The 16,588-nt window shown below is 32.1% G+C and overlaps 1 protein-coding gene across 7 annotated transcripts; it reads left to right on the top strand.

Moving 5' to 3' along the window:
* The first annotated feature begins 484 nt into the window (after positions 1–484).
* Positions 485–13,992, top strand: LOC143177400 (PSME3-interacting protein). Of its 7 annotated transcripts, none has more exons than XR_013001563.1 (8): positions 485–728; positions 1,078–1,180; positions 2,687–2,785; positions 2,926–3,145; positions 3,245–3,312; positions 4,476–4,838; positions 11,362–12,443; positions 13,193–13,992. XR_013001563.1 is itself a non-coding variant. In XM_076375298.1 (7 exons), exons 2-6 carry the CDS (start codon positions 1,084–1,086, stop codon positions 4,805–4,807), a joined length of 816 nt encoding a protein of 271 aa, XP_076231413.1. In that variant the 5' UTR covers positions 485–728; positions 1,078–1,083; the 3' UTR covers positions 4,808–4,838; positions 11,362–13,006. The 7 variants fall into 7 exon arrangements, 5 of the variants coding, with proteins under 5 accessions (XP_076231413.1, XP_076231434.1, XP_076231395.1 ...); XR_013001565.1 differs by lacking the exons at positions 11,362–12,443; positions 13,193–13,992 and adding exons at positions 5,193–5,250; positions 5,329–5,499; XM_076375298.1 differs by lacking the exon at positions 13,193–13,992 and having other exon boundaries at positions 11,362–13,006.
* The last annotated feature ends 2,596 nt before the right edge of the window (positions 13,993–16,588 follow it).

The raw sequence follows: 16,588 nt of genomic DNA, 5'->3' as shown, positions 1-16,588 counted from the left end.
GCTTGTGCCCTGTCACCGGACAGCCGTCCGTCCGCTATAAGCGCTCTGTGATTGGTCGATGTTTTTCAATAATGACTCATTAACTAAGGCTCGGAGGAAATTTTCGCTAAGGAAAAAGTTGCTTAGAATTACTCCAGGAATCACCTCTTCTCGGGACTTACACTTATTCTGGGACACCCTGTATACAGAGTGTTGGCGTCGAGACGCTACCGCGTCTCTAGATAATAATATAAAGACAAAATACATCTTAATAATATTATTTCCTATTAAGTATTGCGAACTATAAGGGATCTTTGAATTTCGCTCTACATTGAACCTCGATATTTCGATGTCTATAGCTATCTTCAGATTGTAAAGTACAGTTCATACGAACGAGAATCGTAACACAGTTAAGCTGATCACCTGTATGGTCTAAGGTTAAATGTTCCTAGAAAAATGCTATTGCAACGGACCTGTACAGACCACTACAGACTACAGACTGCTACAGACTATTCAACGTTAGGCATTTGAGATCTAAGCTTTAGAGCTTATAATTTTAATATATCGAATATAAAACTTGAAAATATAATTAAAAACTAATTTGAATAATCAGAGCACGATGGAACATATTTACATGTAGTGGTATCAACTTAAAAAATTCGGAACGTTCAAGATACTGCTAGAGGAAGCATTAATAATATCTTATATGCATATTGTGTTATTGAACTTTTATTTTTAAGAAAAAAGTGGTAAGTTTTCATTTCATTCGAATAGTTTGTACTACATATGTGCATATATGTATGTATTATGTAACATACATTATGTGGTATGCAATTTATTTATACAGATAAATTTTTATAAGTGTTAACCTATATGATTTTCATTAATTCAAATTATAGTATAACAAAAACTTTTAAATATTTAAGCAATATAATTACATGTTTAAGTATTCAAGTAATGTAATTGTAACCGATAGAAAGTATTTTCTTTAAACTCTAGGTTTGTACATAGCATTTAGTGAATAGCTATCATTTCCTAAAATACATTACACTCAATATGAATTTGAAACTTTTACTATCTTTTCCTTTTTGTTTGTAGTCCACAATGAGTTCAGGATTTATATCAGAAGTAGAGATTGCAGAGCAAAGAAGGATACGACAGCAAGAATGGGAACGTGTACGAACTGCAGATCAACCATTAGGTTATTATTTGTTTTTGTTTTACATTATATCATTCTTACTCAAAAAGCATTCAAAACATGATGTGTTTGCCTGTTAAGAGAAAGAAAGTCTATCGAAAAATGATCTACGTATAGGGTATTAAAGAAAAAGAGTTTGAAACTTCAAAGATTTATTATTCGTACTAAAAGTAGTATAAAAATGTTGAATCAATATAGGTCCCAAAAACAATCCTTGCAATATGAAGTCAGTATTTAACATTTATAGGCATTCAGTATCATAAGTGAATTTCTCACAATATATTCTCGATAAATAGAGGAATTTGTTATTAATATTAACAAAAATTACTTCATAAATGCAAACATAGTAGAAAGTTTAAATATTTATCTAGTATGATAAGCTTGTTCTTGTGTTATTAACAATGTTCGCTTATTATTCTAATATGAAAATGACAGATACGCATATCAATAGGAACATTTACATAACCTGTCATTTATATATACTCCATTTCCTATACTATTCCAAAAGGTTCAATGTATATATATGTATGTAAATTTAATTCTTTTATGTTATACCATGATAACTGATAATTTATGACATAATTGATAAAGACTATATTTTGAGAATGATAGTACAGAATATAGGAGCAAATATTTAAAGGATTTCAATGGCTGTGTGGTTATAATACTATCCATATAATCTTCAACGTGTACAGACCTTCAAATATTATGACTATCCAAAGAGATTGACAAATTGTCAATAGTTAATAGTAAAATACTGAAAACTTAAACTTCTTTCTCACCATGTTCCTTATTAATACAATGAAATTTACAAAAAGTGCAATTACAAATTTTTAAAATAACTATGATTCTGAGAGATCAAACCCTAGGACTAATTTTTGTTATCAAGTAGAATAATAGGTGCAAGTTATTGTTATTGTTTATACCATTTAATTAATGTGAAACAATATTTAAATCAAACCTTCATAAAGAGGTGGATAGAGTGAAAAAGTCAAGTAGATTGGCCTCCTTGATTTCCTGACTTAAATTTCTTTTCATGGGCTTATTTAAAGTCTACTCATTGTGGATAAATAGTATGCTAGAATAATGATAATGAATAGAAAATGTATGTTATATAATATGAGATACAGAAGGAATATCTCAGAATGTACGTTGATCAATAATTTGCAAATATTTTGTATTAAAATGCAAAGAAAACATATTAAAAATCAATTATATCAAATATGAAGGTTGTATTATGTTTGCATCTACAAAGATACTGAATAGTCATAAATAATAAAAGTTAATTTACATTAAAAGAATTACTGTTAGGACCTATGTTGATTAAATATTTTTTAGTCTTTTCGATGTGGACTGGAACCCTCAAAGTATCAGACCATGTCTGTCAACTGTGACAATAAATTTATACTGTAAAGATAAGTTTTCATAAAATTTTATTGCAATAAAGGCATTAACATACTCACAAAACATTATAATTCTAAACATAATTTTATATAATTATTACTACAGAAGCTCCAGAAGAACCATATGACCCAAGATCTTTATACGAACGATTACAAGAACAAAAAAATAAAAGGGATGCAGAATATGAGGAAGCACATAAACTAAGTAAGTTAAAAAATGAAACATGCAAATTCATATTAAAATGCTATCATTTCTTTTTTAACGTTGTTTAGCAACATATACTTTTTATTTTTAGTAATAAAAATATACTTTTTATTTTTAGTAATAAAAATTATTAATTTTAGAAAATATGATAAAAGGTTTAGATGATGATGAAGTAGAATTCTTAGATTTAGTAGATAGAACTAAATTGGAAGAAGAACGTAAAAAAAATCTTGAGGAAGAAAAAGAAATGCGTGATTTCAAAGCAGCTGTTGCTTCATTGCAAGAAAAATCACTAAATGAAAAATTAAAACAAGAATTAAAACATCCTCAAATCGTGAATAAAAATATTTCATCTGGGAGGTAATATATTAACTTATATCTGAATTTTTAACAATTATAATTTTAAATGTCTAATAATAAGAATATCATGATATTTGGCATATAAATTTTATTTTTCAGTAGTCGTTCATCACAATTAAAGTTATTAGCTGGAGTTGTAGTGAAACGCTCTGAAAAACAGAAACAAGGTGAAGTACTATTATATTCTTTTTGTATTTAATTGTACATTACATTAGTGTTTGTGACATAGATAAAACATTAAACTTATGTGCATGTAGCGACAGTCTACTTTCGAAGAGTCTCGAAGACAGTTAATCGAGGCTATTCTACCTTTTGAGAGATTTATGATAGGAACTTGGGTGTGTGGCTAAGAAAGAAAGTGATTGAGACCAAACAGGCCTGCCGGCAGGCAGTGGCGGATGACTACGTTGGGTCTGCCAACTATCGCGTGCATAGGATTGTTTAGAGTTTTAGAGGAAGAGAGTGTTTAGGAATAACAAGCCGCCTATCGCCGTATTATTAAAGAATAAGAAACTTGTTCCTAGAGGATCTGACCACGGAGTGCGAAGGCTATTGGTAAAACGACTGTGATGAACCCCATAGCATTTACTCAAGAATCGTCAATTGGAAACATATTCTAAAAAAATTACTAATATGCATTTCATCAGTTCTCGTCTTATCTGATCTCTTCTTATTCTTTCTTATTTATTTTCCTTTTCTTTCTTACTTACTGTTGTAAATCGAGGTACAAGTGGGAAAAGAAAGATTTTATGATTTGAAATAGATTAAACATATATTAAGTTTATTGTATATAATACAAGTTCGTCAGGATTAATTGATAGCTAATTATTGATGATAAAAAATGACATATTAATAATCACAGTGGACGACTGTTATGCGGTAAAATATATTATCACATAAAATGAAGCTTCATACGACAATAAGATTCTATTATTTTGGTTTCTTTCGAACTGTAGAATTTTTTTCACTTGACCTGTACCACGCCCACGGAATTTACATTTTACGCGCAACTTCCATCGAATACTAATGTAGATACTTCTAATTATATAATTTATAGTAACTGTAATAGTAACGGTAATACAGGTATATCGACTGCAAATTATAATTAATCCAAGTTTATGGTTTTGGCGCAAAGTTTCGGCCCTTTTATCATATTCGGTCTTATCATAAAAGGATTGAAACTTTGTGCTGAAACCATAAACTTGGATTAATAGTAGTAACAGTAGTAGTAGCAAAAGAACTAAAATTACATTATTACTAGGTATAACTCGAATCCAGTATGTTGCATAGTCTTCAGTGTTTATAATACTTCAATATTTTTTCTGCATAGGAGGCGTTAAGAGAAAATTATCATCTGACGAAAATAAAAACATGTCAAAAAATGAAGATGAACAAGTACATGGGCAGGCAATAATTGAGAATTTAGAGTATGAAAGTGGTATATTAAGGGATACTCATATGCAAAATAAAACTGTAATGAGGAATATAGGAGGCATGAAATGTATTGGAATTTTACCTGGTCTTGGTCCTTATGAAGATTCCAGTGATAGTGATTGTAGTTCAGATACAGATCAAGATCCAGAACCAAACCATTCAAAGTATGATTTATTGGGGCGAGAAATAAAAATAGAAAATGAAGAAATTTTAAAAGAGAAAAGTTGAATGCGAAGAATTTTTACATGCCATTTTAATAGTAAGTAAATTATTTTTGATTTACAATTTCCTATAATTGTAAGATATAAATATATTTTTTGCAATTATTTTTCGAATAATGTGCTTTTATTTCGTTTTTGAAAATATCATAAATCAATTTTTTTTTTTTTTTTTTTTTTTTTTTTAAGAATAAAATTTATGCAGAATAATACTATCCTATGTTACAAAATATGAATGAATTCATTGTTACACATTAAATGTCTTCCAGATTTATTTTAGTTTTATATTTTCTTATTAGCAAAATTTGTGATGTGAATATTTACTGATACTTCTGATACTTTTTAAGTTGCTTAATATCATGTCAGCCCGAAAATAATAGAAATAATTTGTTTAGTAATAAAATAATAATCTTCAGCAACATCATTTATGGGATGATCTAACATATTTTTAAGGTAAAGATGTGAATTTAATAATGATAGTTTTTGAAGAATGTTTGTATAACTACTGTATTCGTCTATTAAATGTTTTAGATTGTGAACGCTATTTGAAAATGTTTTATAAAAATGCAACTTATAAAATTTATAAAATTTTCCAAAAATATATTCTACACACAATCACATTATCTCCAAATAATAATTTTCACAATATTGATAATGATTGTAACAAGTTATTTGTATATTACAATTTATTTATAAGCAGTTTTAATATGTATTGTAACATATGTACAAGGAATTTCAGAAACAAAAAACTAAACTGTTTGTTATTATATTTTACTCCTCAGGATAAAAAGAGGTCATATAAACATAGGTTTTGAAACTTCATTCTTAAACAATTTTTATTTATCATAAAGTATCATAGAAACTGAAAACTCAATTTAATCAATTATTCAAAGTGATCAATACAAGCTTTGCATCAATGTTTCAGAAGCTGTTAAAGACATTAAAAAATGCCTCATACACATATGTATTTCGACTTTTATTACGTGCTTTGTAAAATGTTAACAGTGCCTTTAATATTACAAGCAATCTGTATAAGGTTTTGAAATAAACAAAAACTATTTACAGTATTCTCACAATAGCGGACCTCTGGAGCTACACGTTAGTGGTACTGGGTCTATCCCTACTCCTAGCGGGAGGACCCTTTGAAACGAATGGGATTCTGGTGACAGCTTGCCTGTGTTAATCTATCGAGGTTCCGTAGAAGTGAAACAATACTAATGTATTGATAAAATTTCTTTGTTTTTACTTTCTCATCAATGAAAATTTCACAAATTGATTGGTGAAATTTTTTTGACTAAAATAATAGCAGATATGATATAATTTTGATCATATTTATTTTTTAATAAATGTTAATAATACATTCTGTTTTAATTCTACTTGTAATATGAAGCACTGTGAAACTTTTTGGGATCATTTTCTATCCTTCGTAGATCTTACAATTATAGGTACATACCAAAAGAAGAAATGATACATGTACATATAGTATTTTACCAATATAAAATAATATGCAAGTACCAGCTCGTTTGACACTTTAGTATATACTCAGCTTTAATAATGTGTTGATAACCTTATATGACATATACTTATATTTATAATACTTTATAGATCGGGTTTCGTAAACCGATTTTGTACGCTTTGAACCGATTTGCTTTTCGTTATCATCATCACTTAGAGGTTCTTTAGCTCCGATGTTAAAGCAAGTGAAAGTGAAACCAAGTATGACAAATTTTGACCATTTGTAAATTATGAAGAGCCCTATGTGTAATGAAAGAAATGTTATTTTATTAAATCGGTAAATATAAATGAAATCATAATATGCTTGGTATCATTTTGATTAGAAAATTCTCCACAAAATGGTAGTGAAATTTTTATTCACAGAAAACCAAAAATGAGAGTTTACACTTTTTAATGACGTTATGTTAGTGTTGCCTCACTGATATGCAGACATTTAAACCTCTCTTGGACTTTAACTCACAGTCCCTTTCTCTCTTTCAATCATTGTCCTTTCCTGTAAGAAAAAAACAAGCCACCGACTTTCATTCCGATGTAATATGAAGCCAAAATTCCTACTATCTACTCGACAGTGGGATCGGACTAGTCTCAAAGCTGGTACCACTATCGCGTATGCCTAAAAAAATGAAAACCGTCATATAAACACATGTCCTATCTGTCTTCGTTTATGAGGTATAATGAATTTTATAAATAGAGCAAACTCTCTGTTCGACCTCTCGTTCCATAGACCGCACTAGTTTGTAAGCAAGATTTTTAATTGGGCTATTTTTTCTTTATGGGAAACTAATAGGCACAAAGTACGTTGATTTTTTGAGCACGCGTTTACACAAAATATTAAAAGAAGTTTCAGTCAATATTACACTTCGTATGTAGTTTATGCATGATGCAGCTCCGCCGCATTTTAGTCGAGTAGTTAGACAATTTTTAAATCAACATTTTGCAAATAAATGGATTGGTCATGGAGGTCCTATAGCATGATCTACTTGTTCTCAGGATTTGAATCTATTAGATTTTCATTTGTGGGGGCATTTAAAATCTACTGCATACGTAACATCGATTGAAAATGCTGAAATATTACGAAATAGAATAGAGCAAGGCTTCTAACAAATTCGAGAAACACCAAGAATGATAGGGAGAGTAACCAGATAGATGACAAGATGAGTGTGGGTTTGTCTTCAAATGCAAGGTGTTCATTTTGAGCATCGTCTGTAAAGGTAATTAAAACAGAAAATTCACTATATCTCATAAACGAAGGCAGATAAGATAAGACATCTCTTTATGTGTCCCACATATTATGAAACACCCTGTATATTTATATGACCATGTTTCATTTTTACGGAAAGTAGAATATGACACTAACATTTAGTCAGCTATTTCTAAAACACTGTGCATATGATAGAAATTAATAAAAGCGAACCCATTCTTGATTAACACTGTTAATAAAATATTAATATTTATATCATTTTATGTTTTATGTGTTATGTTTCATGTTTCATGTTTCATGTTTTATGTAAATATAATACGACAGGTATTATAATATTATAAAAAGTATACATATTTTTTGAGAAAGGGAAAAATCATACAATATAAATATTTTCTTCGTCTTAGAACTGTGTAAACTCAGATTATTCTTATACTAAGATTTATACAAGCAGTAGAAAGTATTAAGCAACAATATTTATATATAACAGTTAGTACAAGTATGTACATTAAATAATGTTATATACGTATCACATATTTATAATATACAAATACTTAATAAAAATTTAACATACATGTTCCCTAAAATACATCTTATAATAATATAAATATAATTCAGACAAGTAATGTAAGTATGTGTAGATATAATTTTGTATCTAATACATAAAGTCTTTTAATGGCCTAAAGTCAGATATGGCAGAGAGGCGACTTTACCGACAAAATTAGGCAAAAACATGGGCACAGATGGAGTACTAGAGATCCTTTACCACCCATAGCTCAGTCTGCAGATGTATGAATTTCCAAAAAAAACTAACCTATTTCTCTCTGATAGCACCCTCCAAAAATACGTTCCTTTTTAATTGCACTCTCACAGTTTTTCCAAAAAAATTAAAGACGAAATTCCAAATTTCGTACATGAAAACACCGATGTCTTCTAAAATACTGCTTTTTTTGCTATATCTGATTGGACAGAAAAATTGCATCTTCACTTTTTCGAAATTTACAATAGTTTAGCCAACATCAGTAATTAACTGATTTACAAAAATAGCAAGCGTCACTGCGCATGTGCGATCGAGAAAAAGGCGAAAAATTTAAACGGTTTTAAATTCTCGTAAGTAATTCAAGCAAAAAGTGAAGTGAATTGACTAAAATTTTACAAATCCAGTAGTATAAATTGAAAATATGTAATTGGCCCCTCTCAAACCTTTATAGATCTGCCAAAAGATAGTATCATAAAGTAAAGGGTATAGCTATATTAGATATATTAGGATATATTAGAAAACACATTAATAAATCATAAAAAATCGCATATTGTAAAACGATTCCAACGCAAAATAAATACCATTAGGCTGTTTGAAATTGCACCCTTCCTAATTTTACAAAAGTCGCAAGAATTTTCTGTATATTCTTGGCTCCATGTGAGTAAGATGAGCCGTCATTTTTTTAGGACTGTCAATTTTTTGACCCATTTTTTAAGTCCTCAAAGTTGACGTGCAGGAGTGATTGTATTATCTCAATTAAGTCTGACCAAACATAAATTTTCTAACTTTCCTATCTTTGCCGCTAAGTGGCTTCAGCTACGAAGCTGTTATTAGGAGACGCTACTGCGTTCTTTACTTATTTGCTTTGCCACTGTTTATTTATTTACTTATTTATTTATCTATTTATTTGTCTATCTAACTATTTATCTGTGTTTGTACACTTACACATTCACATATTTATTTATTTAATCGAAAAATGGCGCGCGGGGGGGATATCATCATTTGAAGGCCTGTTAATCCCTTGGCGGGTTGGAGGGTTGGGTCAACTTAGAAATAGAAGCCCTGAAGTGCGGAATGTATTCTGTTATTAGTGCGTAGTGAATTAGCGTTTGTGTTATAGCAGGAGATACGAGTGTAGTGGTCTGAGAATAAAAGTGAAGTACCACACGAATCATGAAACTGCATAGAACGAGTTTGTGTATAATTAGTGCGTAGTGAATAAGCGTTTGTAGTACAGTAGGATATACAGTATGCTTTCGATAAAGATAATTAACTTTGGAACCAGTGATGCGATTAATGCGGCGGCAGGGGCGGCACAAACGTTTGACCGCCGAATAGTGTAAATAGGGTCCGGGAGCGAATATCCGCGTGAGACAGTACTAATGCAACGGCAAAAATTTTTTATTTTTGGGTCTTTTTACACGCCTTTTTACATTCCTGATATTTTTTTGATTAAAATAATATCAAATATGATATAGTTCGGATTACATTTACTTATAAATATAATACTTATATTTTGTAAAGCAAGAAGTGTAAAAATGCTTCTGATCAGTCTGATTAACTGAGTCTAAGTGTACAAAGTAATGGCTTTTTCAAATCAAAACAAATACATCTTGTTGATTTTTTCAAAGAACTTAATTACTAACAACCAATAAGAATATTATTTAATAATTAATAAATTCCTATTGGTTATCACTGACATCATCGTTTGTTAATCTTTTATCTTACGAGTACATTACATCTTGGAAATGAGTCTATTTTCTTAAAGAGAGGGGAAAAAGATGAAGCTTTTATGTTTAAGAAAATCTTCCTAAACAAATATTGATTTATTAATTCATTACCTAAAATCTAAAATATCTTATTTGAAAATCTTCTAAACTAAATTCAAATCTATAAATTTATACTAACTTCACTCTTAACTTCTTTCTGTATTACATTCATGATTCAGTTTAAATTTCGTGTCCTTTGAAGTTACCATTGGACGTTGTTACACAACACCTCCCCCTCATCGAAAAAAAAGGTGTTTTCATTTGAAACAGCTTTTTAATATTTCTCCAAACACGCAGATTGACAAATTGAACTGATACAACTTGTTATACAACAATCTTATGTATGAGCTTCATAATATGTATAGATCTCTGTTCTTGAAATATTTGTGGCGAAGCTTTCGATGTGTGTACAGAAAATTTTAGGGTAGTTGTAATGTCGAATTGGCCCTCAGGCCTTTGAGCAAGCCACCCAATAAAGTATTGCTGATCCTCAATTTTTCTCTGTGCTGTGTTACATTCCCCGTCAGAAAGTTAAAGGTTCCAACATGTATATACCGGGTAAAGAAACTTTTGGCAAAATATTAACAATAATAAGTGCTCTTATGAAACGACGTGTTGAATCGTTCTTGTTCAAGCATTGGTTCTATAAAAGCTGCAGTCTTTTCTGTATAAAACTATTTATCTATATATACAAATGCGTTATTTCCCACGTATATCACCTTACATCTAGTTATGGAATGGGGAAGGCGTATGTGAAACGTATGATTTCCTAAAATTATATGTATAACATAAATAAATATAACTTAAATTATATTGGGTTTAGTATCATTTTAATCAGAAAAATATCACGAGTATGATAAAAAACGTTGCGTAAAAAAGGACCACAAATAATACATTTTTGTTCATGCATTAATATTGTCTCATCGATATGCGACCTTCAATCTTCGCCGACTACTTTAACTCTCAGTCCCTCTCTCTCTCGCCGACTATCTTTTTTTACGTATGGCAAACTATAACGAATGTAGAACCTATGCGATAAATGTGGCTCTCCAGATTCGAGGGTTTTATATTTATTGAGAGAATATTGGACCATCAAAATCGAAATCATGATATGCAAAGTGAATTGCAACGTAAGAGTACTGAAATTAATTATATAATGTACTATTTGTATAATCAATATTACTTATTGTTTTAATTAATTATATTAATTGTTAATATATAATTTTGTATATTTTGTATATCTTTTTTAAATTGTCTGAAGCGAAATAATATATAATTCAAAATTTGTTGCTCCTTGCTTATAACGAAAATTTTATTTTTAGAACGTGTACCTGCGAGAAAATTCATATTAGGCAGCGATGCTCAAGTAGCTCCGAGGCGGGCACGAACGGTCTAAAATGCCCGGGATTGTCCGCGAGCAGTTTCAAGGCCAATTCCGGCAGCAGAGTGGGGAGCCGTAGAAATAGTCTGAGCGGCGCACTTGTATACGTAGCCCAAAACGTAAAGCGTTTTTATACACTTTGTTATATTTGTTACGGTTTACTTTTGTAGAGCTTTTAAAAATCTGAGGTGTTTGTTGAGATTTGAAAATAGGTCGCAAATTTAAAAAATAAAGAAAGATCTTACCAAGACGAAACAATTTCTAACGTTTTAACTCGAAAATCAGATCGCGAGATTACAAAATCACGGGAAATGATCTCAAAGTATGCGATCTTGTGGTTTTGAACAAAAGAAACCTGATGCGAGGTTTCACACCCGAGGAAGATCCGAGGATCTAAGCGATATTCTAACAAATGGATCGCCAAATGTCTTGGGAAATACATTTGATGATCCAACAATTAAATGACAAGTGTAAGTCGAATGCTATCCACCCTGCCAGAGTATCCTAATTCTGTGTTTTCTTCTTACACATGTATCCTGGCAATATTGGAATGAAATTTATGACCCGTCTCTATTCCTTGCTGTGCCGTGCCGAAGATGAAAAGAGATAAAAAAAAAATAGTGTACCGGTCCCGAAGTGCGGCTCTTTTACAAGACAGTACTGTATTACCTGGCACGTACCCCTTTTTGTGGAACAGGAATAGTACGCGTCTTTGTTGGGTCTTTTACGTCCATCGTGAGCGTACTTATAGTTGTAACAGGCGTTAATATACATATACATTCACAAGGGACCCTACTCTACGTCCGCTCTTTAAAAAGTGGGGAAGGCGTCCGGGCTAGTCTGCAGACAATTTCGGGCACTGTCAGATGCTCGCTGGCACGTTTCCTAAACATCACTGATGTTAGGAAAGTATATTTTGTAATTGATAAATACTTTTTTTTGAAATGTCATAAGCAGTCACAAAAATGTCTAAAAAAATTAGATTATTGATAAATGAGGAAGAAAAAATCTTAAGTGAAAGAGGTTCGTTGCACTGTAGTCACGTGGAAATTTTTCATAATATCGTTAAAAGTTTTACCATCATGTGATACGTAGGAGATACAGATTCTTGAAATGATTGGACCTGTTCTGTCATCACATGAGGATCATATACAAATATTATTTAGACTTTTGACGTGGATGGACACTGGATTTGTCGTTATTAGGATGGAGAAACCATCTTTATGATTCATTTCACATAAAAAAAATACATAATTTTTAGAATTTTAGTTTTTAATATTTAACATTTATTGCTATACTTATTCTACATGAGAAATTATAAACTATAATAATTATAATTAAGTATTTAAAATAGTAGTGTAAAGGCATATAGCCATGTTGATGGCTAAAACACGAAGTGAAGTTATCTTAGGAGATGTTGTTACCAACCCCTCAAACCTTACAATTCTTGAACCGTAGAATATTTGTCTACTAGAGACAACTCTAACAATAATGATCACGAGACGTTTTTAAAAAAATTATATCCATTTTATAATATTAACGAAGACACTGTTCGATTTCCAACAATTAAACAACAATGAAATCCTTTCGTTTGTGGTGTATTTGCTATAGTCCTCGCTACCTCCTTTTTGTTTGGAATACGTTCAGACGGGGTGAATTATGATAATTCAAAAATGCGTCACCATTTGCTTAATATATTTAAATCTCATGTTATTCTACATTTACCCCAAAATATTGCACGTAGCCCTAAACTAAAAGTTCTTCCCTTATAGGTAATAGAGGCACGATGTTTAAAAGCTGCGGAGGAACGTATTCAGTACAGAAGTAGATAATTTGGTAAGGTTTGCGGTACGTAAAATCAGAGAGTAGAACTCTACATTACTCAAGTATCTACTCTTGCGAATACGAACATTGATAGTAGATGGAATGTACCCTGCTGCGAATCTAAATATACGTTTAAATTAGAAGCCTATTTTTCGGACATTTCTTACAATTTTTTAATATTTAAAGATCCTATTATAATAAACAAAAATAGTCAAGCTGTGAATATTTTGTCCTTAATAGAAAACGGCAATAGAGGTGTGACGTGTCGAAGTGCGAGGTTGCGACGCGTAACGCAAGCGATGTTGCGAGGTGTAGTGACGCACTATGACAACGACGACGAGCGAGCCATTAAAAAAAAAAAAAATGCGTGCGATTTTTCGAGGAATTAGGGGCTCAGCGTGGACCCTCAGTCTATAAACATTCGCCAGACACATGTTACCGTCTCGCAAGCCTGTCAGCGGAAGTTTCAATAGATTGTTGAGTTTTACGAATCGAATGTACATTCCTCTACAAACCTCACCTAAACATCAAAGAGGAAAATTAATAAAGCCATAGGTTTGTAGCGATCTGTACAAAAAAGACTGCGATATTCTTGATCAATATCAACGATTACTGAGGGCTATTATTCAGTATAGATCTCTGATAAATTTGGAAAGCCTAATAAAACATTTTAGACCGTGCATGACTAATCACTCGGATATCACTGTTCAACACGGGTCTGATTTTGTAAGCGTGAATAAACATTTCTTATAGATTTCGACGTGCTGATTACGAATCTGCAAACCGCTTTTCCCCAGAACGTACAGTTTTTGAAAAAATCAGTTTTGAAAAAAATAACAAATTTTCAACTTTGGGATTTTTTTCTGCTTTTACCGTAGTAGTTATTTAGTTACTCTTTGCACGAAATGATTCTGTGGACTCTCCCGAATAAAATAATATAAATAGTTATTAGAGTATAAACATCGAAATAGGTTTAAATAACAATTAAAGTGAAAAGGACACCCAAAACGCACCCATTTTTGCTGATATTTTTCACTTTATTTCAAAAAGTAAGGACCTAGGAGAAAATTTGACTATACCACGCGATAGAGCAAACCTTTCTACTAAGGAAGGCATCAGGCGAATGTCCAAAATTATTTTTGTTTTCAAGATAGAAATAAACTAGTTTGACGAAACGCGCGCCGGAGACAGTGGTACTCAATGACGTCAATGCGTATAGGGACCGCTGAACGGCAGGCGGTAGGCGAGGCGTCCTCCGCGCGCGCCGCTGTCATTGAGTACCACTGTCGCCGCCGCGCGTTTCGCCAAACTATTTTATTTCTATATTGAAAACAAAAATAATTTTGGACATTCGCCTGATGCTTTCCTTAGTAGAAAGGTTTGCTCTATCGCGTGGTATAGTCAAATTTTCTCCTAGACCCTTACTTTTTGAAATAAAGTGAAAAATATCAGCAAAAATGGGTGCGTTTTGGGTGTCCTTTTCACTTTAATTGTTATTTAAACCTATTTCGATGTTTATACTCTAATAACTATTTATATTATTTTATTCGGGAGAGTCCACAAAATCATTTCGTGCAAAGAGTAACTAAATAACTTCTACGGTAAAAGCAGAAAAAAATTCCAAAGTTGAAAATTTGTCATTTTTTTCAAAATTGATTTTTTCAAAAACTGTACGTTCTGGGGAAAAGCGGTTTGCAGATTCGTAATCAGCACGTCGAAATCTATAAGAAATGTTTATTTACGCTTACAAAATCGAAAAAAAGTCAAAATTTGTCGAACAGTGTATTCTGCGGGACCATTCGCATGCTTCTTAAATTAAACCTAAAATTTGCGGTCCACTTCCTCTTGTACTTAATATTTTGGCTTCTCATTTTCAATTAATCAATTCCTTTATGTACTATAAGTAACGCTCCCTACCAAATATACCTACTGTGGGCCATGTTCTTTTTGCGAAGGGTAAGACGAGCCGCTGAGGCAGACATTGTTGAATTAGCGTTCTCCGTGTACGTACCTAATTTTGTGAGCAGAGTGTTTTGATTGTTTAAGTGCTATTGGTTCGATATCAAATGTGTGCATTGTTTCTGTAAACTGTTGATTAGTTGGTTGGTGTGGTAGACTTCGTTTCTCACAATGTGATTAGAAATAAAATTGTATTGGATCATACCCGACTTTATTTCTTTGTTTTTATAATTTTCTTTTTTTATTCTAAAAGTACAGTAACAAAAATTCGACGCATTGGAGAATGCACTCGAAACCTGCGATGTAAAAAAATTAGTAGAAGTTACATGATTTGCGCATTAACAATAATTTATTCAACAAATACTTATTCTAATCCTAACTTTAATGCAATATTGATATCTATTCTAATCTAGTTAAATATTAATAAAATCATAAGATATGAGATTATATTATGTGTGATTATATGGATGTGAAGTTATATTGAACGTAATTATAATTATTTATCTCGATAACGCAAGAGTTATGTTATATATCGTTGAACGAGAGTTAGGTTAGGTGATATTATTCGCGGTAGAGGATCCTCTATACAAGGTGTAGTGTGTTGTGTATGTGTCTGCAATAGATCTTGTCTCGTATGCCCTGGTCGCTGCCAAAGTTATAGGTGGCTATAACATCAGAGCGGTCTCAAGGTTCCATGAAACATATAATCTTTGCCTAATTGCCTAAGCATCCGTAAGCCCTTCGTTATCTTTTCTACATCAGTCGCTACCCTGGAAAAAAGACTCTTCAAGACCGGTCTTAGAAATGTGTCTGACTAGGAATGGCTTCTAGCGCTTGTTGGCAGGCGATTCGTCTGCTTCTGGCGAGCACGAACTCTATATTAAAGGAGCATCAACTAGTATTTGCTAGAACGGTCGCTACCTCTAAAGGAGCGGTCTCGATCTTACTGGACGAGTATGTTACATCCGGCCTTCACCTGGTCCCCTTTTCCGTTGTCAATAAGCGAGAAATGCTGATGCATTTCAAAACATTGTTATGCGAGCGAGTATAACCGACACCGCCGAGCTGATGTAACAAAATAACACATAAGCGTTTTCCTTTTGGGTATTACGAAGGATGACCCAAAAGGAATATTATAAAGAGCAGGCGAGCCAATCGATCGACAGTCTTTAGAGTCTTTAGAGTTTTGAGATTCCTTCAATCAGGATCAGTCACCCCGAGATTAAAGCGAATCTCTGACCATCGCCGCGACGCGAGAACTGTAACATCGTAACAGTGAGGGCGTGACGCGTAGCAACGGTGAATCGCGTAAAGAGTCGAAGGGAATAGTTAAGAATTCCGCGCAGTTCGAATCCGCCACCTTTTGACCGCGTAGAGTAACTCCG

The sequence above is a fragment of the Calliopsis andreniformis genome, chromosome 1 (assembly GCF_051401765.1).
Source record: "Calliopsis andreniformis isolate RMS-2024a chromosome 1, iyCalAndr_principal, whole genome shotgun sequence".
Taxonomy (NCBI): domain Eukaryota; kingdom Metazoa; phylum Arthropoda; class Insecta; order Hymenoptera; family Andrenidae; genus Calliopsis; species Calliopsis andreniformis.
The sequence above is the reverse complement of the archived record's forward strand: the minus strand, read 5'-3'. Positions and strand labels throughout refer to the sequence as shown.

Coding starts and splice junctions, on each gene's coding strand:
- LOC143177400 (XM_076375298.1), top strand. CDS start 1,084: ATGAGTTCAGGATTTATATCAGAAGTAGAGATTGCAGAGCAAAGAAGG. Junction 1,181..2,686: donor AACTGCAGATCAACCATTAG/GTTATTATTTGT, acceptor TTATTACTACAG/AAGCTCCAGAAGAACCATAT. Junction 3,313..4,475: donor CTCTGAAAAACAGAAACAAG/GTGAAGTACTAT, acceptor TTTTCTGCATAG/GAGGCGTTAAGAGAAAATTA.